General features: G+C 36.1%; 2 protein-coding genes across 3 annotated transcripts in view; both read right to left on the bottom strand.

The window, feature by feature from the left end:
• LOC101893374 (protein-tyrosine sulfotransferase) overlaps positions 1-11,477 on the bottom strand; it is a 38,224-nt gene extending 26,747 nt beyond the window's left edge. For both annotated transcript variants that reach the window (XM_011295239.3, XM_059121574.1), the window contains exons 1-2: positions 11,298-11,477; positions 4,500-4,630 (exon numbers count right to left, since the gene is read on the bottom strand). In XM_011295239.3, coding sequence (XP_011293541.2) covers positions 4,500-4,630; positions 11,298-11,477 — 311 coding nt within the window. The remainder of the gene's footprint in view (positions 1-4,499; positions 4,631-11,297) is intronic.
• A 22-nt stretch (positions 11,478-11,499) lies between these two features.
• LOC109614121 (uncharacterized) lies at positions 11,500-23,833 on the bottom strand. Its single transcript, XM_059121575.1, has 2 exons — positions 23,528-23,833; positions 11,500-12,163 (listed from the first exon to the last, which is right to left on the bottom strand). Exon 1 carries the CDS (start codon positions 23,831-23,833, stop codon positions 23,711-23,713), a length of 123 nt encoding a protein of 40 aa, XP_058977558.1. The 3' UTR covers positions 11,500-12,163; positions 23,528-23,710.
• Positions 23,834-25,399: the final 1,566 nt, after the last annotated feature.

Here is a 25,399-nt window from a genome sequence, read left to right as displayed (position 1 = left end):
CTTTTATATTTGACGTTTTGTACATTCATATCGTGCCGTCAGCCTCGTGGTGTGATATTGGATTCGAATGAATGGCCATTTTGTTAACTAATAAAATCAAATACGAAATGAATGAAACAAATTTGAATAATGGATACAAATACTAGAACTGATACCTCTCGCGATACCCTGATTGTCCGACATACCAATGGAGTTGTCAAATTGAAATATAATTCTATGGATTGAAAAACGGAGTTTAAATGTGAATGGATGTACACAACGGGTTTGTAACAAATCTGTAATGGTATTTTCCGATTTGGTAGGGAGATTGGTATTAAGTTGAATAGGGGAGATCTCCTTATGGTCTATGGTTATTTATGCCTATCAGAATTAGATAGCGGGATTACAAATGATGTCATTATATTTGTAACACCTCAAAATAATCATTGGAGACCTATAACATATTTAATTTCTTGGCACATTTTGATTTAATAATTTTCGTCTATAAGTTCTCTGAGACAAGGACAAGTGGTGTCATACAATCGGACCCAAAATATGATATGAATATTTCGACAGATGTGCCAAGTCCAAATGGAATCGGATGTTAATTTGGCGATTTATGAGCTTCATGGGTACTCAAAATTTCAATATTTTGTGGGGGAGGTACTTGATGGAGTGGACCGATATTGTCCATTTTCACACCTGTCGTAGCACTGACGCAAATATTAGGATTCGCAAAGTCGGAGCAAATTCGGATTAGCCTTTCTCTTTCTGTGCAAAAAATATATTTTTTGAAAATTTCGACCTTTTGTGGGGGAGGTACCAGAAGGAGTGGACCGATATTGCCCATCTCCGAACTCGATCTAAGTTTGACAAAAATATTACGTTGTAGCTAATTTGGACCAAATCGGATACTCCCTTCGAGAGTTATCGTGCGCACCAGCCAGACAGACAGACAGACGGACGGACATCGCTAGATCGACTCCAAATGTTCTGAAACGGATTTGGTCCAAAGAGACCTAGGGTATAAAACCGTTATTTCCACTAGGCACGTTTTGGCCGTATCAAATGATACATACCCTCTGTAGCCATATGGCTGAGGGTATAAAAATAATAGGTTAATATACGGATTTATTAGCACGCACGATTGCCAGAAATTGGTTAGAAATTTCACTATTTGACATATTCATGAGTATTTATTTATTTCTGTACATAGTTGTGGAGAAATACCTGAAAGAGTATGAGTTATGACCTTTTAAAAGTTTAACCCTTTGTTGGCAATGGACATGGTGGAGAGGGCCGATATTGCTACACCTGTCCTAAGCCTGATGCAAATATATCACACCTTTCTGCGAGGCCTAATGTAGGCAAAATATTGAAATGTGCGACGTTTAAAGAAAGTCGGACATTGATTTCAAAATTTTTGTAAGAGTTATCAATATTCAAAATGTTGATTTCTTGTCGGAAAGATACGAAGAATATGGAACATTTTTGATTTTCATAGTTTGGAAAATTTTTAACTTTTGTTTTTGTTTTGCTTGACACTTGCTCTAATATTGTAATGTGTAAATTTAATGATAATAGTACACTGCTCATTCATTATCGTAGCATTCTTCTGTACTATGTGCCATAGAAAAGAGGAAGTTGAAGTGATCTAACAACCCCACAAATTCATTGCAGCGTCTGCATATTAATGTACAAAATACAGGGTGAGATAAAAAAACTGCAATAAAGTCAAACGCCATAATTTTTATTTCTGTTTTTAATTTTATTGAATGAATGCAAAACATGTCGGAGATAACATCAAATTAAGAATTAGTTTAGATTTGTTCGAATTGGTCACCTTTGGCACGAATTAAGGTCTTCAAATCACCAATGAAACCGTTACAGGCTGGGCGAATGTTGCTCTGCAGTATTTTGGCCCATACCCGGCGAAGCGCTCGCTTGAGGTGACCGACACTTTGGTATGTTTTAGTGCAAACCTTGCTTTCCAAAATACTCCTGACACAATAGTCCAACGGATTGGTATCCGGAGATTTTAGTGGCACTTGAGTTCTGGTGACCAACCGAAGGTGTACATTTTCAGCTAACCTCTTTGGCAAGAAAACACGATCATTTCGTTTGTTTACAAACTGCTGGACAACGAATGTTTTCTCATCGGAAAAAACCAATTTCGGCAGTTCACCATCTTTGCCAAGCGAATCAACTCGTTAGCTCTCTTGAGTTTATTTTCTTTCCTTTGCGGTGTAAGTTCATGCACTTTTTGTAATATTAATGGCTTTACTCCGAGCTCATTTTGCAATATTTGCCGAATGGAATATTGCGATATCTTCAGCACACGAGCTTTTTTCAGCCACTGCGATGCGGGTTTCGATCAAGTCGCTTCTTTACTTTTCGAACTATTTTTGCTGATGTTGCTGTTTTCTTCCGTCCACTTCCTTGACGTTGGGCTACACTACCAATATCACAGTAACGAGCGATGGTACGAGACACAAATGTCTAAAAAAGACAGCAGTCTGAAGTTAGTTGCAGTTTTTTTTTATCTCACCCTGTAATTACTTCGTATTTCTACAGTCTGGTGGAGATAATTTTAGGAATATGTTTAAAGTTCTGAGAATAATTCACGATTTAATATACCACAAATTGGCTTTTTTATTTTTTCAGTCAAAGACATATTATCCGTGTCCCAATTGGTTAGACTACGCTGGACGGTGGCAGCTGTGATCAACTATTACATATTTGGCTGACCTAAGTTGTACATCCCAAAATGAAAAGCGTTAAAATTATACACAAATTAGCATTCTTGAGAATTATAAAACCATTGAATATTCCTAGCAAAGTGTACTGAAAAACAAACCCCCCCCCCCCCCCCAAAAAAAAAATCGGTTGTTACCAGCATTATAAAACAATCGGAATAGAAGATTATGTACCTAAATATAAAATGTTAAATTCAGCTCCTTAAAAAGTCGTTAAAATGATTTGCAAATACATACATACATACCTATATATGTTAATGTAATGTATTTTTGTGTTACTTTGATTCCCTGGCCCGTAGAAATAATATCAATTGGGATTGTTAAAAGAGAAAACAAGGACGAATATTTACAAAAACCCGCAGAATTACTGCTAAGGGTATCACAGAACAACATTCGCTCAGCACACACACACATACATTCATACGTTGCGGACGCGAATTGCATATTCGAGGGTGTTGCCATGGGGTTGTCAGAATGTCGATTCGCCAGTGCAAACAGCAAAACAAACTGACTGTTGGCAAAAGTGTCATGTGAAAATAAATGTGAAATGTAAAATGCCTTCAGACTCGAAGTCAGCGGCATGCCATCATAACATACAAATGGAATTGGAGAATATACATACACACATACATACATATATACCATCAGCCAGCCCACACAGACTTCTGACATACCTTCGGGGGCCTTCGAAAATAAAATAAAATCCGTCGCGGCATATTTCGATTTTGTTTTGTCGGATGAACATATTTGGTATTTGAGGGCATTTATATGTATGTGTGTGTGTATTTTTTATGTTTCACAGATATATTCCATCGTATATTAAAATAAAAAAACAATACATATTACTACATAAATACATATACAAAAAATACTTGTGGTATGACTGGTTGTTGCATGTGAACACACACGCCGCCACACCACATTCCGAAATAATCTCGTGGGGAATATTATCGAGGGCTTTCTTGCGAATATTCAAAACTGGCGGTGCTTGCATGCAGAGCTGTCACCACGCCGCGTCACAACGGCAACGGAAGGGATAAGAAACAGGGTTTGTTTTGAAACACAAGCGATTTTGTGACTTCTTGTTCTAGGATTTCTTCTCATTTTTTTGCTTTGTTTTTTAATATCGCTGAGCAAAAATTGTTTCATAAATACTGTTTAGTATGCAGAACTTCGTTTTTTTTTTTTTGTTTGTCAGTGTCCCCTGGTACATGAAATTTTAGTTACATGTCTGTCATTCTTTCAAATAATACTTAAAAGCAAATTTGTAAACATGTGGAGTCATTCATCATCGTCATCAACATCATCGTCATCATCTGTATATGGGTGGATGTTATGGTGTCTTTCCGCAAGTGAACATGAGAGCTCTACAGTTGGCTGAGCAACACACACACATAGACACACACCCATAGAATCAAATATTTTCCTGTATTTCTGTTTGCCAACATTCGCGAAAAACGTCAGGAAAACTACACAAAATATCAAATTGATTTCATAATTCGTTTGTTACATTGAATGCTTTAAAGAATCCAATTCCAACGGTTTTTTATTCCATTAGCTAACTCGGATGGGAACAGAGTAGGGACAGTCGTATCATTCATAATCCATGACAGTGCCAATCATATTTGAATTGAACCGGAAATTGTGAATTATCGAGAGTATTACGATGACGATGACGTTTATTTACGGGGAGGAAATAGGTTGCCAACTAACACCATCACATATGTTGTCTCCCATTCGAACATGGCTATAAATTTCACTTACCTGACATCTGGATGTGCATCGAGCATAGCTCTCATTAGCGTTGTCCCTGATCTGGGTACACCACCAATGAATATTAATGGCATGTCTCTGCTGTACGAATAGACTTTTTGGCTGTCGCCTTCGACATATTTCTGTAATAAAAGGAAAAAAAGGAAAATATGAAAACGTTATGAGAAGCAACGAGCTACAATCACATAAAAACTCGAATACTTTGCGGACCGACGAAGGGTATTGAATAAACTTTTTCTCCTCGGTTTTATTCTGACAACCTTTAAAGGCAATTTTAATGGTGGCTGTATTCTTATTTACAAATATAATCTCTTAGAGCCTATATTACTTTAGCAAACCACTAAATCCTCCAGGTCAATATTGGTGTTCATGGAAAGTCATAGTCAGAATATTTTGTTAATTTCATAATTATACCATATGGCTACTTATACCCTCAGCCATATGGCTAGGGAAGATATATATAATTTAATACGGCCAAAACGTGTATCATAGACCCTAGGCCTATTTGCAGCGAATCTGTTTCAGGACATTTGGAGTAGATCTAGCGATGTCCGTCCTTCGTCTGCCTGGTTGGTGCGCAAGATAACTCTCGAAGGGAATATCCGATTTGGTCCAAAGCTAGTACATCGTAATATTATTATCAAACTTAGATCGAGTTCGGAGACGGGCGATATCAGTCAACTCCATCTGGTACCTCTCCCACAAAAGGTCGACATTCAAAACAATATTTTACTGCACAGAAAGAGAAAGAATAATACGATTTTGGTTCAACTTTGCAAATCCTAATATTTACACCAGTGCAAGGTGCGTTAATGTACAATATAGGTCCACTCAATCAAGTATCTCCTCCTCAAAATTTTGAATAATTATATCTATTATAAAATGTGACTGTCTTCAAATTACACACACCATCATATTTTTATTAACCCAAGGTGTGTGGTGTGAAAATTCTTCTTCTGGTACTCCCCCACAAAGAGTCAAAATATTTAATTTTCATGAATCTCATAAAAAGCGAAATTAACATCCGATTCCATTCAGACTTGACACATCTCAATATTTCCATCAACACAAAATCGGACCATTTCTTCTGGTACCTTCAAGATTGTGAAAAACCAAACGCTCTCTTCAAATTTCACACAAATGAAAATTTTGCTAACACAAGATCTCTTGTGAAGATGATATATATCTGCGAACCCCTTCTAACACCTCACCCAAAAAGGGTAACAATTTTCAATTCATTACAACTTGTTATACCTAAATATTTTTCTCTATCAGAAATCCCATATGAATATGGACTTTTATTAAAATTAATGGTTTCGCATAAAATGGGATATAAATGTTCGATTAATTAATCATTTGAAAACAAATCAATCAGCATTTCTTTAAACATCATATGTCTAAATACGTCTGCCAACCTTAGATGTTCTGCCAATATAGAAGCCCACTCCTTTTCTATCGATCTTTATGATTTTGTTAGTTTTTGTGAACTTTTAGCGATAATTAATTGTGAACTTTTAGCGATACCACTCACGTAGGTGCCTTAATTTAACATAAGAATTCGAGTACAATTTTTTCATGAAAAATGTTTTATTTTGAATTGCCAATTCTAAAATACATTCGTAAAGGTCAGAGACAGGCCATTAACAAAGCCAAGACTAATTTCTTTTAAGGTGGACACGAATGAAGCCTTTCGATTGCCAAAGCTTTGGTAATGGTGCAAATTGAAATTATTTGATGTTGTTATTTTGAACAAAACCATCACTTGTGTTATAAATATTTCAATCGGATTTTGAAGACCTCTATCCTTTCTGAGAGATTTTATTATTTGTTTGTTTTTAGATAGTTGAAGTACGTGTTTAGGATCTCAAATATGTTATATTTAAATGGAAAAACATCTAAATACCAAGCTAGGTTCCAATCGGGTAAAAATCACAAGTAAAAATCCTATGTCTATCCTCATATTATGTAGCTGAGATTAGGGTCAATCTACTTTGTACTTACTTGTACATTGACAAGTCCAAAATCGCCGGGAAAACTGTTAGAAGGGCTTAAACAAATAATCTCCAATTTGAAACGATAAGACGAACGCGGTGAATCGCCAATATCTAAACTTGGATGACATCAGAATCAAATTAATGTTTACTAAAGTGACATTTTTGGCGACACATCTTTTTTGGCATTTCGCAAGCTCTCCTTCTTTTCTCATTCCTCTTAGGAAGAGCCACATCCATTCCACCCAACTCCATCCATTTTTGCCTTAAAATGGAATTTAAACTTCAAGTGGAAATATTAAAAGATATCTGACATTAGGAAACAAAATAGTGTCACAGCAAGGTGACCGACTAGCAGCAGTCAGTGCAAGACAAACAAAAAGTGAAGTTAAAGCAAAGAGACGTTAACACAAGCACTTCAGTGGCATCTTCCCCCTTCCCCCTTTCCTTCCAGACTCTATGTGCAACAAATTGAATCTCAGTCAGCCACTAGTCCACCACATAGCGCACCCTTGACGCTCCATGAATTTTCAACAGGGAAATGCGATTTCTTTTTTTTTTAAGGCACACTTACATATCCACACACACACATTCCTATCCTTGGAAGACTTGCTGTAGAAATCTTTGGTATTTCCAGATTTACTTTTTTCCCAACTCCCCAAGCACCACTTTATTCTGTAGAATACTAACACTACTCGACTACTTAAATTGGGTAATGTTTGGCGATGCGACTCAGTAGAGTGGCAGGGTACAAAGGTCGGCAAGCAGCAAGGTAACCTTAGATGGATAATCCTCTAGAAGCTGCACAACTACGCAACGGCCAATGGGCAGGGAAGTCAAGAAACATTCACACACACACACAGACAAACACAACGAAACGTTTAATTTGATGTTTTGTCAAATTGCTTTGTGGGAACCATCAAGTCGTAGGACAAGCAGCTCGGTGGACAAATTTAATCAAAAAGTGTCATATGATGATTTTGTGTGGCTCTCTTTTGCTTCAGTTCCTACGAAGAGGAGTTCGTAATGCAGCTAACGTTAAGATGATTGCCTGTGTTTTTCTCTTACAAGACAGCTATGCTCAGGAAAGTACCCGCTTCTACACCGAAATCCTATGGCGTTTGCACAAGTAAATGCTAATGTAATGCCTGAGCGTATCTGAATTACGGATTAGAAATGCAAGAGAATTTAACCAAAGTGAAGGAAGTGTCTAAAGATTATGAGGGACAAAGGCAATTTTGCTTAAAAGCACAGATGATAATTTAAATAGGATGAATTCGGATAACAACTCTGAAGATCGGATTGGATTCATGCAAAATCACCGGGGAACAGGCTAGTTAAAAAAAGTATTTATTAATTTTTAATATACGAATTGGAATTCAAAGGTCTACATAGACACCGTCCACAGTCCCCACAGAGTATATATATTTTTGATCAGCATAAAATTCTATGTAGATTTAGCGAAGTCCGTCTGTGGAAATCACTCTAGCTTCCGAACGAATTGTAGTAGATTGACAAAATTTTACTCAAATATATATTATGTCTGCAGGACTTTTGGTATTGAAAATGGCCCATGTAGGTCCACGTTTTGATATAGCCCCCATATAACGGTAAACCCCGATATTCGGTATTTTGATGATTTTAGCGACATTATTCACCGGAATTCTTTCAAATTTGGTATTTGAAGTTCGTAATGGATACTACGGCCTAAGACAGAAAATTTTCAGTGCAGGTCCACGTCTTCGCATAGCCCCATATAACGGTACCTCCCGATATTCGGTATTTTGATGATTTTAGCTACGTTATTCACAGATTTTTTTTAAGTTTCGCATTTGAATATTGTAATGGCTTATGACAAAAGTTACCTATACAGGTCCATGTCACCGTATAGACACTAATGTAACAGCTACATTCGGTTTTTTTAAGATTTTAACAGAATTTTTAATGGATTTTATTGTTTTTAAAAACTGCCAAATTCGTTCCATATGGTGGAGGGTATTTAAAGTTCCGGCCGAACTTACAGCTTTTTTGCTTGTTTTTTTTTAATATTTGGTGAGTTTTTTGATATCTGCCATATTTGCAGAAGATTAAAATTATTATATGAAAAAAATAAAATTTATTTCGAACTGATGAATTACAGAAGAAGAGACAAGAGATCTAAAGCTGGGAATAGTTCCTTATAACTTCGGTACTCTCGGCAAAGTTAATTTGGTACGTACGAGTCACATTTGCGTTAATCACCCTCGTCCTTTTTTTTCTTGAACGCTGCCCCCATACAATACATTTATAACTCCAAGGTCTCGGATCTGTACTGATGTACTGTTTTGTGCCCTAAATCACCCTAATCATGACATTACTGCGATTAATGTAATTTACTATTTCATTGACTTTACTTCATATTCTGACGTGGACTGCTATTATATTTCAGTTTTTGGTAAAGTTGCGCACCCCACACACACACGACGAAGACACAGTGGGGTATACATTGGCGCTGTAAATGGAAATGTGACTGTACTTCTCCCAATCATCAAATTTTTCCTTGCGATGAAGGCGACTATAAAAAACCGAGCGTGGTAAATTTTTTGAAGTTGCCATCAATCCTTCCAAATTAGAGAATAATTAATCCAAAAGGGCTTACAAATTTCAAATAGCGATACAGAGTCGACTTGAATTTAATTTGGATATGTGATTATGTTCAAATGTGGAAGAGATTTATATGGACTGATTCTTTTGCTACACTTTAAAGTTGTTTCATAGTGATTTGATGCCCGTGAACATACATTTTCAAATATAACAGCAAAGGCATAAATCACTTGCACTTTGTGTTTTTGCACAAGGGGTTAATTAAAAATACTATTTTTAATTATAATGATTTTTACTTTTATTTTGATAAATCAAAAACAAATCTAAATTAATTTTACAGGAAAAAGAGACAAAAAAAATTAATACTCTCCACCTTTGGGCAAAGAAAATATTTTTTATCAAAAATGTTGAATTCAGCGTGTTCCAGTTTAAACTTCATATACCAGGTAGACCGTTTAGATAATGTTATATGGGGCCATACCAAAACGGGTGCCTATAGATCACTTTATATTACAAAAACTGTTATCTATTACGAGTCTTAAATGCCAAATTTGAAAAAATCTTGGATAAATGTAACTAGGATAACATGGACCTATATGAAAACATGGACCTAATGGCAACAATAATTAAAAACCCAATATCGAGAGGTACTGTTAAATGGTGGCTATACGAAAATGTAGACCTATACATACAATGTTCCGCCGTCGCTGCTAGAACCCATTATGACCTAGCAATACAAATTTTATAGAAATCCGTGAAAAATTGTGGCGAAAATCCAAATACCGAATATCGGGAGGGAGGTACCGTGGCCTAATATATTTCATTGTCAATACCAACCAACCTAGGCAAAACACAAATTGTTGTGAAGAATTGCTCTACGTCAACTATTGTGGCCTATATCGTGATTTAAAATCGACTTAGAATATTAAGCTTATCATGAATATATACTGGGTGAGATGAAAATACTGCAATCAACTTCAGACTGCATTTCTAAGCCACTCGTCCGACAGCTGTTAAATTTATTCAAGTGACAGCTCATCATATTGTTTACAAGCGTACAACACCATTTTCTTGAGAACTTTTCAGATTTCGTAATAGTGTGATTTCTTTATATTTGGCTGAAAAACCACAAGTGGCTATCGCTAGAGCACTCCAGCATTTAAATGTGAATAAATCTTTTGTATCTCGTACCATCGCTCGTGCAAGAATTTACACCGCAACAGAAAGAAAATAGACTCAAAAGAGCAAAGAGTTGATTCACTTGGCCGTAAGTGGTGAACTGCCGAATTTGGTTTTCTCCGATGAGAAAATACCAAAACTCAAGCGCCGGCCATGGTGATGGTGTGGGCCGCCATATCAGCCGATGGTCTCTCTCCGTTCGTACTAATCGACAATGGCACCAGAATAAATGCCAAATATTATCGCGAAAATATTTGCACTAAAAAATACCAAAGTGTCGACCACTTCGAGAATGGGCCCAAATACCGCAGAGCAAGTGCTGAAAGGTCTCCAGGAGTTCTTTCTGAGCAAAAAATCGACTATCTGATATCATTTGGGAATATAAGGCGTACACATTCAGAAAGTATTCTGCGAGACCTTTCGTTTTAGCCCCGCCCCAATAACGCAGCTATGGTAGTTTTTGTGCGATTTATTTTCCATGCAGTCTCCCCACTTTGGTTATTCGTCAACGTCGGGAAATTGTGTTATTTTCCGGTAAAATTAAGCTACGAGAATTGTTTTAGTCTTAATACTTGTTGATTTATCCAGAAAAGTAAAACTCATTAAAATTAAAAAAAAAAACATTTTTCAATTCACCACTTGTGCACCAATACAAAATGCAGAATGCAAATCAACACTGTCATAAGTTTTGAGTTTTTAAATTAGCAAGCTGTGCTGAACTAACTCTATAATTATTTGTATTTCAGACTCTATTGACTGTTGACTAAATGATTGAGGACTTATATACTATTTCCATCCATTCCATTCGGGAGGAATTCTATTCCATCACTAGAAAGGGGACAAAATCCCCCCGTATTTTTCAAAATCCAAAGCGCTATTGCTTTATACTGTCAGATGCTTTATCCTAGATTCACAAGGAGTTTACCTCGTCTCTAAAACTACTCGCTTCGAATAGCATCGCTACTGAAATAACAAATAAATACACAAACGTCATATAAAATAAACATAATGAGATTACAGCTGAAGCACCACTTACCGCATCTCCTCTCATCATGGCCGATGACTGTTGCCCGGACAGACCAGAGCCAGGTACTGCTTCATCTCTGAAGAAACAGATGGGACGTAATTCCGTAAATTTGAATAGAAACATTGTGACAACGACAATTCCAAGCATGACCCACAGGGTCGTCTTCTTATTACGATAAGGCAGGCGCATGATTATTTATTTTGTTTGTAGGTGTGGGTGTGTGTGTCTTGGGTCGGTGTATGTTGTTGGCGCGTGGTTGGCGTTTACTTTTCCGCAAGCCACAAATCAAAACTACACTCTGGTTAAGGTGGCCGGCCGGCGTTAACACTACGAACTACAACTATAACTAGGCTTTGTACATTTAGCTATGATAGCAACAACAACAATAACGATATCGCTTGAAATGGTAGCAACAGCATCAGCGGCGATGGCAACAACATGGATTATATGAAAGCGGCTAGGTCGTCACAATGTTGATAATGCAATAATTTTCAATGCTTTAATTCAATTTCAGATGCTGCGGATGGATGGTTGATGGTGATGCCCTTTTTTCGGCATCGATTTAATGTTCGCAACACTAATGTTGTAATGTCAATAGAATACGTTCTTCAAGGACAAGCCACAACATGCCATATATCATTTACAAATTCCCTGAAGTCGTTTGCAGAACGGAGATTCACAACGCTTTACTAGCTTCTTACAAATTCGATGAAAATGTTTTCGATATCTTCTTGGGGGATTTAGGGAATGATTATGGCGTAAAATTGTTAATGGAAGTGGTGAAACAGAGTTCCTTACAGGTCCTGTGGTGTCTTGATGCGGTCGGGATTTCGAATAGTTTTTGTTGAGTTAATTTCCAATTTATTTCAGGGAATCTGAAGAGAGAGAGAAAAAAATTTATATTAAAGGTATATGGCTCAAAATGAAATATATTATTATTAGTTTTGTTTCAAATTTCAAGCAACACAGCTCAGTATTCAGGAATAATTAGATGAAAAACAAGACCTGCTGTTTACTTTTAAGAGGATCTGTCTAAAAAGACCTTCGTTCCCTTTAAATTGATTTGTAATGTGATGATGAGGTACTTTGGGGCTTCCAACAAGAAGGGTAAAATCACTAAAAAAGGCAGATTTATTAAAAATATGACATTCGTTATTTGGAATAACTATTTTTACATGATTGTTGAACACAACGCAATTCTACCAAAGACCTAAAATGGTAAAGACTAGACAAAATGCATTCTGAGCAAATGGTTTGTGTCTATACTGTCTGGGTAACAGCTTATGGCAGGACCATGTTAATATAAAAAAATATATTTATAGAAAAAAATGACAAACAAAAGTTTGAAAAATCCAAAAATTGGGTTTCAAAATTCTATTCCATAGACTTTCCAAATTAATTGCATATTGCCTAAGCGGTTTAAATCGCATAACATTTCTAACTATGTTGTTACGATATCATAACTACAGAGGTATTTTCACAGGGTTGCCATATCTTGACTCTGTCTTGTCCCATCTTTATACTTCTATGTCTTTGATTCTACTTTACTAGAAACGCTTAGAGTCATTGTTTTATTTCCGTTTTACACAATATATAAATTGAACAGTTTTTAACATTTTTAAAGAAAATTGAATTTTTTATTGTTTGAGGTGTAATAGTTTTGTATCCAATATTACCCACCAAATAACAACAACAGATTAATAAAAATAAGAGAGTTTTCTGTCTAAAGCATAGTCATGGTTTTCGACGAAAACAACATTTTTTTTTCTTAAAATAAAAAAATTTTCATTTAATAAAATTAAAAAATATTATATGAACATAAAAAAGGGAATATATATTTTTTTTTTCAATTAACCGTTGTTTTTGAGAGTCTAACCACAAAAGGCGCTAAAGGGGGACTAAGTGGTTTTTTATTGTCAATTTGCAAAGTTGTTATCCACTAGGAAAATAAAATGTCAACTGTGTTTGTGACCTTCAAAATATCGAAATTAAGGAGATACTGTTTTGGGGGCTATATAAGATATTGATCCAAACTAGGCAATTTTTGGGTAGGGAGATTCTATCCGCTTGAAATTCTGTCCGATATTATTCATCATATTCATTCATTCAAATTTATGATTGACACATTCAAAGTACCAAAAATCAGAAAAAAAAAACCCTTAAATGGCCATCATTTTAAACATTGACAAATAATTCCCAATTTCAATTTCAAACATCCTAGGGGTAATAACAATGTCAGAGCAAAATTTCGAATTGACAAAACGCTTCCATTGCGCAATGTTTGGTGCGGTTTATGAAGCATTATTCTCGTATTTACTATTTCCAAAAAATAATGTATTTTTTAATAACTTTGGCACTCAACACTATCGGTAGTCTCACCCAATCGTGTATGACCTTATTAACTCATCGTGTTTATTGTTAAACGATTGCTGTTAAGGTTAGTATCACCAGTTTTTTAATAACTTTAAATTATTTAGAGTCACGCTTCACATCTAACTTTGGAACAGAAAAGACAATTACTTAAAGCAATAAAAATGTTGAGTGATAATCTTTACACGACCATTAAAAATATTAAAATTCTTATTTCGAAAAGAATTTTGAAAATTTGAAACTTTAGTTTCTTCGTTCCTCTCTACGCATTTTTCAAATTAAGAACCATCCACATTTCTCTCATACGGAAAATACTCGAAAAAAATACGTGCCTTTGACGCAAATTCGATAATCGCTTCCATTCGAGAAGACAAACCCCGTTTGCAGTTGACACCCAGCCCAATATATTTGGAGGAGGAGCAGTTCAATTGCGTGGTTGCGATGTCGCGGCGGTAAACAAAAAAGCCTCCTTTCTGCCCCGCCATTCAAATAGGCCAAATAGAAAAATAGCAATTTTGTTCAAAATCGAATCATTGTGAAAATTCACTGAATCGGATATAACGGTAAACAAAACAAGACTATTGATTTCATATCGGTTACCATGGAGTGCATTCACAGCAGATACTCGTCGTCGCTGGGTTTGTGGCTGGGCCTAAAAGTGGGTGGCATAGAAAGGCTGTCACACACCAGTCCAACTATCCAATCTCCAATCACCACACCACCATCCAGGCTGTTTGCCTGTCTTTCTGTCTGTCTGTCTGACTGGCATGCGGCACACATATTTGTACTTAACTATATGAAAAGTTAGGAACTATTCCGAGTAAAGTTACGCTTCAATGGACACATGTAGCCCACACTTCTTTTCTTGTGCATGAGAGGGCCAGAGCTGTGATTCGCCGGCACCGGCCTGATTGAAGTTCATGAAGTTTGTCTGGGTGGTGCTGATAGCAGTAGTAGTTGTTGTTGTTTGTGTTGGTATTCCATACAGAGTTTATTTACCTATGGTCGCAAAAATGTTGCAACTTAAATGCCCATTAAACTGTTGTAAGCAAACATGGCATGTTTACCCTCGCCCGCCGGTCTGTCCCCATTCCTCGGCACTCACACACAGACGCATAAATAGATAGTTCCAGGACTAGAATAATTTTATAAATCCCCTCATTACAACTGAAAGTTACTACTTTGGCCACAAGAAAGCTGCTGGTGTAAACGTTAGTTTTATAGGAAATCGATTTACGCAACCCATAAGATAACGACATGATACATGCTGAAGCACATGCTTTGGGTATGCAGGACCCATAACCAAAAGAGTAAATTTACTGATTATAATTTTAAATAATTAAAAATTTTGTTAGAATATGGAAAATGTTGAATGGGGAAGTGAGTCTGATGGAAAGGCTAAGCTTTTCAACATTTTTATAATCGAAAGATAGTTGGATTTTGTACGACTTTTTTCAGTTTTGAAATAATGAAAAACTTTTCTTTTTATTTTATTTCGAATCAATTTCCAAATGTTAAGAAATGTACGGACATTCTGAAACAAAAAAAAATAGTCACGTCGAGGTCATATCAGAAATGACTTCAAGATCTATGAATGAGGCCAATCTCAGACTTTTTTAAACATCTGCTTTTCACTCTAAAAGATATTACAAAAACTTTTTAAACTACAAACGGAAAATTCTCAACAAATCAGACAATTGTACGACTTCGTGGCTTATTTATGTTTCCCTTTCTAAAGAAGAAAATTTAAAATAAACTGTTAATAAGATAAAATGTTTTACCACATTGTGAATGGAATGATCTGTGAATTTTCCATAAATTCCATAAAGAAAATGTATTTCATAAGAAACTCGAGACATGAAGTGATATACCGGGTGAGATAAGTTGGCAAGTAAACACGATCATTTTGTTTGTTTACAAACTGCTGGACAACGAATGTTTTCTCATCGAAGAAAACTAAATTCGGCAGTTCACCACTTTCGGCCAAACGAATTAATTTTTTCTGGAAAATGTTTACCAAAATGCTTTTGTAGGCTTGTAAACAATATATGAGGTTTTAATGGAATAATATTGACAGCTGTCGGACGAGTGGCGTAGAAATAACTGAAGTTGGTTGCAGTTTTTTCATCTCACCCTGTTATAGTTACATAGTAGACCCAGAAAAGAGCATAATGGAGTTCATTATCTAACATTTCTAGCCTAAAAGAAATGTAAAATGTTCGTAATATTTTGTTTCAGTGTGAGTCGATTTAATATCATTGGGGCTATAAGGGGGTTAAGCCAAAACACGGTTCAAATTATGGCCTGCTTTAGCTTTACCAGTTGAGCTGAAAAGATAATATCTAGAAAAAAACTGGAAAATGCTATAAATACTTTTTTTTACAAAAGTAATACTTTATTTCTTATAGAGAATGATCTGTCTGCGTGATTTACTACTTGTTTTTCGAAAAAGAATATCGAGTCCCTCTGCCTTCATAATGGCAATACTCATCCTTAGTTACTTATCACTGCCTAACCAAGAAATTGCATGGTTTTTATAACTAATAACACTCAAAATAAGGATGGGAATAAATAACTTAGGCTTGGCAGCGAATGGGTTAAAAGACTTGCAAGCCGAATTTTCGATCATATTTCTTTTAAAAATTTAAAACTTTTTTTGTTATTTTATTGAGTCTGCAAACAATCACTGATGTTTATTACAAACTTCTTTAATTTCTCCCATTTTCGACATGCCTCGATTTGGGTCCCACTTGAATGAGTCCTTTACCGTCTGAGTAGCAAGGCTTTTGATGTGCTTCCTCTTCTTTACAATTCTAAAATGTCTTAATGAGTTGAAGTTGTGTTTTCTTCTCGTTTGCATAACTTAATTTAGATTTTGAATTTTCACGACTAAACTGATTAACATTTAATTTTATTTATTTATTTAAAGATTCATATACAGCTATACAGCCGTCTCAAGGGCCAAGTAATCAAATATGATGTTAAAAGTGAAAAAAAATTATTTAAAATATAACAAATTCAATTTAACATAATTTCAGGAGTAAGTGCGATGTTAATGTCATATGAGTAATTAACATCGCACTTACTCCTGAAATTATGTTAAATTGAATTTGTTATGTTTTAAATAATTTTTTTTCGCTTTTAACATCATATATGATTACTTGGCCCTTGAGACGGCTGTATTGCTGTATATGAATCTTTAAATAAATAAATAAAATTAAATGTTAATCAGTTTAGTCGTGAAAATTCAAAATCTAAATTAAGTTATGCAAACGAGAAGAAAACACAACTTCAACTCATTAAGACATTTTAGAATTGTAAAGAAGAGGAAGCACATCAAAAGCCTTGCTACTCAGACGGTAAAGGACTCATTCAAGTGGGACCCAAATCGAGGCATGTCGAAAATGGGAGAAATTAAAGAAGTTTGTAATAAACATCAGTGTCATTTTTTTATCCAAAAGGTTATTAGCTATATTCTGATACAGCAACATGATAGAGAACCAAAAAAAGAGAAAACACGTGTTTCGCTGTCTCACTATCTCCCCGACTATTTATGTTATGTGCCCTCAATTGGAGTGGATCTTTCAGATCAAAATAACGTACAACATTGGCAATCGAAAATAGTTTGAAAATATTACTTTATTACCCAACGTTCCGTTGTTTAGTACCTCTGGACAAAAAGAAGAGAAATCGGTTAAAAATAAGGGTCGATTCTTAAATAGACATAAAACATGGCCTTCTTAATTCAGCAAAAATAATTCAGCTAAATGTGGCCCGATATAGTCCATCCCCCATTTTGAATCTACAAAAATGCTGTATTATTACCGTATGTAAATTGAGTCATTAGCAAGAATATATATTTGCTTTATGAAGACCAACATGAGATGTGTAACATCACCTACACACTGAGGGTAAGCACACAATGTCCTTCTTAAAAACCTCCAATTATCAATCTGGTTTTGTTCCGAAACTCAAAAAAGGATACATGCCAATTTTGAATCTTGAATGGTTTTTGCAACACTGTTCAGTATCAGTGCCACAGATATTCCTAATCCCCTTTTTGCAAATGAACGCTGCCAACAAAACACCATCCACTTCTTGATACCCACTCCATTCGGAGCCCATTCAAAGGATACTCTGTGGATACGGACAAATTAGCCTTGCGTCACATTTCACATCAACATTTCCAAGATTATACAACATTATGTGCATTTGCCAAGATGGCTCAATGCGCCGGCAGAAATTATTGGAAATAAGATTTGATCTGAACGGCCAGACGACGAACGGAGCACCAACACATTGCGTGATTTCGAACAGAACCAAGTCATTCGAAGCCATCGCCTGGGTAGGGTATTCCCTAGCAGATAATTTGTATCGAGGGACTTATTCAGATGTGATGATACAATTAAACAAACCAAGTGATTGCATGTGTCCGTGCGTGTGTGTGTGCCTCCCCATTCGTATGATGTGTCAAATCTGACATACATTCCAATTGGCGTTCGAAATAGGAGTCTGTTGTGTGTTGGAAAATTATGGTTGAGTCGGTGTGTATGTGTTGGTGCTAATGTTGCCATCCAGGAACCCATTTCCAATAATGAAGCACACAATAATGGTGCGGCACCACATCCTCGTTAGCAGAAGCAACAAGGCATGACAGGCTGTAGCATTGATTGCGGTCGCTCATATCTTTTAAATTAAAGAATGAAAAGTAAAATGGTAATGGTTGTTTGGAGAATTTCTCTTGTTAGGGTCAAAGATCACAAACATGGTTAGTTTCACGGTTCAATTCTCACATTTATTGGGTAAACTTCTCACCCCCCCGCACAAAGGAGCATACACGCATAATTGAACATTTACAAACACACGAACACTGGGATATGGAGGCCTATACTGGATGGTTTGTTTATAAACTTTTCACACTCAAATAAGTTTTGTGTCGTTTATTTAATTCGAAACAAAAAAAATTGGCAATAAGAAAAAAAACTGTTTCGAACTACGTACAAAATATACCAAAACATTATGGAAAGACATTTTCTAAGCCAAAAAAAAAAAAAATGCAAGGTAGTTGTACGTTACTACCTATACCAACATCATATAGGCGACAATACTGTATAATTATATAAATAATTTGTTATAACACATTTTTAACAATGTTTGAGCAACACTCATGGTGAATAAATTCTGTCCTATGTTGTCAAACTTGTTTTGATTTATTGGATTTTTTTTGTGTTTCTGCAAAAGCATGCAGCGCATAGTTGGGACTATGTTTTTTTAGATTACATTCTTTATGTATTTACCGGTTACCACATGGGTTACGGGTCGAGCCTCAGCTTCGACACCATAAGGAAGGTACTATCATAAGCTTTCTCATTAAGTTTTTAGTCCAAAGTCCTGCAGTCCCAAACTGCATCGACAGATAGTTTTATGGGGAACCCGAATAACTAATTGCGCATAATTACTTTGAAAACTGCAGAGACTAGAGATAAGCTAAGGACCTATGTGGAGCCTTTTTTGGCAAGATATTTAAGAATCATTAATTCAAAATTCCTAAACTTTTGAAGTACATAGTTATATAGTGTTTTGCCAACAAATGTATACCCTCAACATATATCCGTTTATTTAAATATTGTCCGACTTGCATTGTAATTATTCAAAATTATGTTGATTCTTTATGGCGCCGGCACCGAAGGAGTGGACTGATAAGAACCATAGTTGCACTAAATTATCTAATGTAGGTTAAAATAAACATCGGATAATTATTTAAAATTGTATGAAAACGTTGACCCTTTGTCCTGAAACGAATTCGTCTAAAGGTTGACCCTAGGTTACCGTTATTTCAATTTTGGATATAAACCTCCTGTAGCCATATGGCTGAGGGTATAAAAAACTTGAACATTCTTAACTCTTATAAACAACGTTTTTTAACATTTTATGTGGCAGCGTTAACTAGAGCAGGCCGGACTGAACTTTTCTATACTTGCAAAAACACGATTTGTGCCCAAATCGGAATAAAATTGTAAATTTCCATAATATTTTTGAGAGGCGAGAACACTAAATAACAAAAGTACTTCTCATTTGGTTGGGAATCAGGATTCATAATTGTACCTTAACTATGCACTCCATTTTGTCTTTGTCGCGATTTGAACCGGAAATTTACCTTGCTGAACAAGAGTTTCACAAGAAACGCTTTCCGAAATAACAACGAATCGAAATCTTGGAAACGCTACATAGGCCTACATATCATATTATTTTGACGAATTAAAAGCGGAATGGAAACTTGAAATACCCTCTATTATTTAGTGGCATGAAAATGTTATTGTTACGCTTCGATTGACCTAAAAAGGATTCAATGTCCGTTACGCAACAAATACATAATCGATTTTGGCTTTTACTTCGTCCCGAATCTTTTAATATATATAACGACTAGGTTCTTACTATTGGAGAATACGTCCCTTGGCTGCCAGCCAAAGCAAGCTTGCATGATTCTTATCAAATTTAAATTATGGGTGTTTTCCTGCACCCATGCATAAGGGTGATATGAAGGCTCGGCCAGACGGTAGATTAATTTAAGGCAAACATATTCACACACGCATAAAAATGACCTGATTTCCTTTCCCTTCCTTTGGCAGCAGAAAATGTTATCGATGGTAAACGGAGATAAACCAAATGAAGCTATTGGGAAAAGTATTTGGAAAATGATAATGGCAAAGCCGAACAAAGCAAAGCAAAAAAATAAACTGAATTCCATTTATAGCATTTATTTGGGTGATTGTTGGTGTTTTGTTTGGGCATTGCCGTCTAGTTCACCGTGACACAGCACGACCGTCCAAACATCAAATTTCCATTTGCCATGATGAAAATCGAATCCTTTCTCCATTTTGCATACAAAATAAAGTGTTTTGGTTTCCTTTTAATCCAATTTCATTAAGTGTGACAAGGTGGAGGAAGAGGAGGAAGGTGAAGTCGGCGCGGAAACTGGGAAACGTCAATTATAATAATTTCAAATACTATTTGGAGAGGGTTGTGGCAACTGCTGTCCTACTGGCGAGTGACGAATCGCTGAAAATCTGTTGACACAAAGCGACAGATCCACCGACAGGCGGACAGTCAGGCGGACAGATGAATTTCAGTTTTGGAAATATTTGCATATTTGTCGTTGTGAAATGCGTTGGAAATCATTTGCATTTGAATTGAAGCATTCTTGTCTATTCTTTATTTATTAATGGCTGGAGCTTCCATTGCCAAATGGCCGCCAGCAAGTTAAACAAGTTGTGTTCGACAAATGCCGAATGCCGAACAAAGCCATTCTCATTTCTATTTGAATCAATTTTTGGTATTTCTGCTCAATTCCTTTCTTGAGCCCGGCAGCAATGTGGAATACAACTAAAGTTGTCACTTGACGGCAACAAAGGGTTGACTGCCGTTATGAAGACGCAGAGCGAGAGGCACAGGGAGGCAGGAGATGTAAGAGAGTTTTGTAATTTTGCAAGAGACATTAATATTCGGAAGACAAACTTAACGAATATAAAACAATTATATTTAAATCTGGAGGGCTTACAATTATCTAGCAATGGACCGAATTCACAGATGCATTAGTGGAATAATGCAGTTGTCTTTATTGCCGAACTGAAGGGAGAATGTTGTTGCTACTTAATCAAATTAAGTCCAGACCTGGTATTGGTCAATACCAGCCATGGCAATCCTATAATTATCCCATACGAATAGAATGGAAAATAGAAAGGATGAAGCCAGCAACAGGGAGCTAAACAAAACAATTTTGTCGAATTGTTAGCGGCTTTCAAATCAAAGTGCCACACTTCATACCTAAGCTATATTGCGGTATTGAGAGCAATAAAACTTGTACTGTATAAATTTAATAATTTGTTGTTGACTTAGGCTCGTTTAAAACAAAAACTTGAAATTTTTAATAACAATGTCTTCTTCAAACGGAAGAAATGTCCTTATTTGCATTTCTTCGGTCCAGCGAAGAGCTGAACATTGGAGACAAAAACTTTTTTAATTTCCATCTTTAATCAAAGAGTCTCCCGGCCATATATTAAACAAAAAGGTCACAAATAAAAATGTCGGCCATCTTTTTAGGTCTAATGAAACAAAGTTTTGTCGCCAATAATTAATTTCACTTCCATTTGCTGGAATTTAGACGACACACAAAAATATGTGGAGGAAATGGCAAGGATTTGTTAAATAGGATATTTTTCACTTAATTAAAACAAGTTAAAAAGTATCAGTCGGTATCGGATTATCCTTTCTCTGTCTGTGCAATAAATTATTTTCTTTGAAAAATTTGACATTTTGTGTGGGAGGTACCAGAAGGAGTGGACCGATATTGCCCATCTCCGAACTCGATCTAAGTTTGACAAAAATATTGCAATGTACCAAGTTTGGGTCAAATCAGATACTCCCTTCGAGAGTTATCGTGCGCACCAGCCAGCCAGACAGACAGACGGACGGACGGACGGACATCGGTAGATAGACTCCAAATGTTCTGAAACGGATTTGGTCCAAAGAGACCTAGGGTCCAAAACCGTTATTTCGACTAGGCACGTTTTGACCGTATCAAATGATATATACCCTCTGTAGCCATATGGCTGAGGGTATAAAAAGAGAATACCCACGACTTTAATGAGGCATTGAAAATCCCATGGTAAGTAATACATGTTCTTTTACGATGGGTTTTTATTTTTAATTTACAAAGGCTCTAGGTAGATACCTTACATGTTGTAAAAACTGGTTCGATTATTGGGGCAAATAAATTTAACTTTTAATGCCCTCTCCTGAACTGGAGAGCACTGCAAAGAGGCACTGCACAAATCAACAGACCTGCATCGTATGAAAATATTGTCAGAACAAAAATTTGGGAGCTGTATGGAAAGATCTATATAGTCCGCCGACCTATCTTCCGATGCATTTAGTAAAGGGAATAAAATTTTGTACGTATGTTCTTAGGTCTGCAGGCAGGTCAAAAAGATGGACAGTATCGGTCCACGTTTTCTATAATAGTATCTCCCGATATTCGGTATTTTGATGACTTACGTACAATTTTTAACAGATTTATTTCAAATATTGTTACATTTAGTTCGTAACGAAAACCACATCCTTCGGCAGAAAATTGTCTACATTCGGTATTTGGTATTTGATTTGAGTTAAAAATTTCGTAGAGCTTGTATAAGGGCAGTTATCGATGATTGGTATTTTGATCAGCGACATTTTTCAGGCAAATAGTTGAATTCTACCCCTCTGGAAGAAATATATAGAACCCCTGTAACTCCCGACATTTGGTATATTGAATGCAAAAGTTCAAATTCAGAATTTTCGTAGAAAGTTGCGTAAATATATATTTTCCGCACATAACTACACCTCCTGTTATTCGGTAACTTAAGCAGTGCCTCTAGCAAAAAAAAATATTTCCGGTTTTAAAGACATTTTACAAATTTTGCAACTCTCAAAGTAAACCTTAATACCTTAACATTTACAATTCTTTCTAATTTCAACTTGTTTTGTTATTAGCCAGAACAATGCTAAAGACTTACTAAAATCACAGTTTAAAGTGCCTTCTGGGCATCCGGTAATGGTGTAAAGCGTGAACGTTATTGAAAATTTAAAATTTTCTGTATTCAATCTTTTTTTTTTGTTGTTCTTTGTTAATTTTTTCCAACAACTAATCCAGGCTATCACCCTCTCTCTCTATCCCTCTACCTATTATTATTATAAATTCCCCTCCCACCGACGGCCATGAATTGACACTGCCACTGACAATAGGTGTTAATGAGCGTGTGGGTGTATAATATGGATGTTCGTGTGTTTCTATTGTGGAGCATTAATTAAAAGAGAAAATTAATTAGACTTACTTTGTATGCGGATTAATGTCCTTTTTCCAATGGCACATAACCAGCCAGAAACCAATACACACACATAAACATTCACACGCACACAATACACTGGCGAATCTGGGTCGTTGGTGGGTAATTGATAGGTCTGGCCCTGGTTGTATGTGTGTGTCGGAGTGTGTGAGCCGTTGCCTGTGATAGGGATTAATTGTTAACAAACAATTTCCAACCGAAAAACTTCAAGAGAGTAAACAACATATAGACCGGTATCAGCATCAGGACCACTAACACGTAATACAACCAACTTTCGGTTATAACGTCCGTCATAACTGTAACGAGAACAAAACAAAGCAGTGAAAAAGAAGAAGAGATGTGAAGTGAGCAAAAGTAAGCATCAACGGAAACGGAAATTACAGGTGAGCAACTTGTTGTAAAGAGATTTTCGGATCTGTAACTTTGTAGCTAGAAATGCGGAAGATGAGTGTTTTATACAAATTTTCAGATTAGGATTAAAACTTCTAATACCTCTTTATTGTTGCCTGTTGGCATCCGAGTAGTGTGCCAGACAGCCAGCCAGCCAGCCAGGCAGCCATGTATGGATGTGCACAAAGAGAGACAGACACAAGCAAATGCAGAATGTGGAGCAGGGGGCAAAGCATGTTACCATGTAACTGTAATGGCCACCAGCATATTCATAATACAAATATTCATCCTGAGTTAAGCAGAAGACTTTCCTGAGTGCACAGACTCTGATTTTAATTGAGAATGGAAAAAAAAAGAAAACACAACTTGTTCCCTTTGCTAAATTGCCAAAATGTGAAAGCAATTAGTGCGAACCTTTTTTGTACAAATTCAATCCCCCTCAAGGGAGTGAGCACTCCCCTCCTTTTCCACACCATCTGAATACACTTGGGTGGTTAAGTGCACATAGAGGAACATATGTCGTAGGACTTATAGAGGCCGCATATCGGAGTGGATGTGTCGGGGTGTTTGGTGTTGTTTTCCTTTTGGCACCCGCATTAGTATGAAACTGTTGTAATTAAGTAAATAAGGCACTACGAGGCCTCTTTAACACCAGCGACAAATTTGTGGAGTGTTGGAGTTGCTGTGGCGTTGACCACATGGCGACTGTTGAATTACGTGTTTTTGGCATGAAGTAATCAGCGAGAATGATGTGGCAATTTACGTCCCTTTAAGGCTACGTACACAACACAGCGAATATATGTGTGTTACAATTAATGGATCAGGAGTTTGTTGTGCTATTGAAATCAATAATGACAGCAATATTTCTAGCAATTTCATTCAATTGTTTCGGATTTATTTCCCCATACCGAAGACCAGGTACAGAACGAAATGAAAATTTGAGTCGGTTTCTCCTTTGAACGAAAATGAAAAGGGAAAAATAATAAAAGTAATATTCGTCAGTTTCGAGGGGAAACTTTAGTTGTAAGAACTTTTACTTTCTAGGACATAAGAAGGATCGATTAATTTCTGTTATAAAATGCGTCTATACAGTTTTTGTACACACCTTAAATATAGATTTAGACTTGGATTGATGATTTTCATTTGTTTAAATAACCAAGTTTTCCAACACACCTATATTGCCTTTCCCGATACAGATGAAAATATTTTTCTTAAACTTTGGGAATAATTCAGTACAGTATCAAAACGTTCGTAAGGACTCCTTTACCAAGAAGGGGTACTGAAAAGGAATTCATTAAACTTTCCTATTTGGACTGATATTTTATATTTGTAGCACATATAAGTGAGGGCTTTATTTAAATCTGGACCAAATCACGAATATCGGTAGGGTTCGTATTTGGACTAAGCAAATTAAGTGTACAAAGTTTTATCTCAATCCGAACATAAATACAACCTGTACTTCAATTGCAA

The sequence above is a fragment of the Musca domestica genome, unplaced genomic scaffold (assembly GCF_030504385.1).
Source record: "Musca domestica strain aabys unplaced genomic scaffold, Musca_domestica.polishedcontigs.V.1.1 2, whole genome shotgun sequence".
Classification (NCBI taxonomy): domain Eukaryota; kingdom Metazoa; phylum Arthropoda; class Insecta; order Diptera; family Muscidae; genus Musca; species Musca domestica.
This window is presented reverse-complemented; position numbering and strand designations above follow the sequence as displayed.

Coding starts and splice junctions, on each gene's coding strand:
- LOC109614121 (XM_059121575.1), bottom strand. CDS start 23,833: ATGACGGACGTTATAACCGAAAGTTGGTTGTATTACGTGTTAGTGGTC.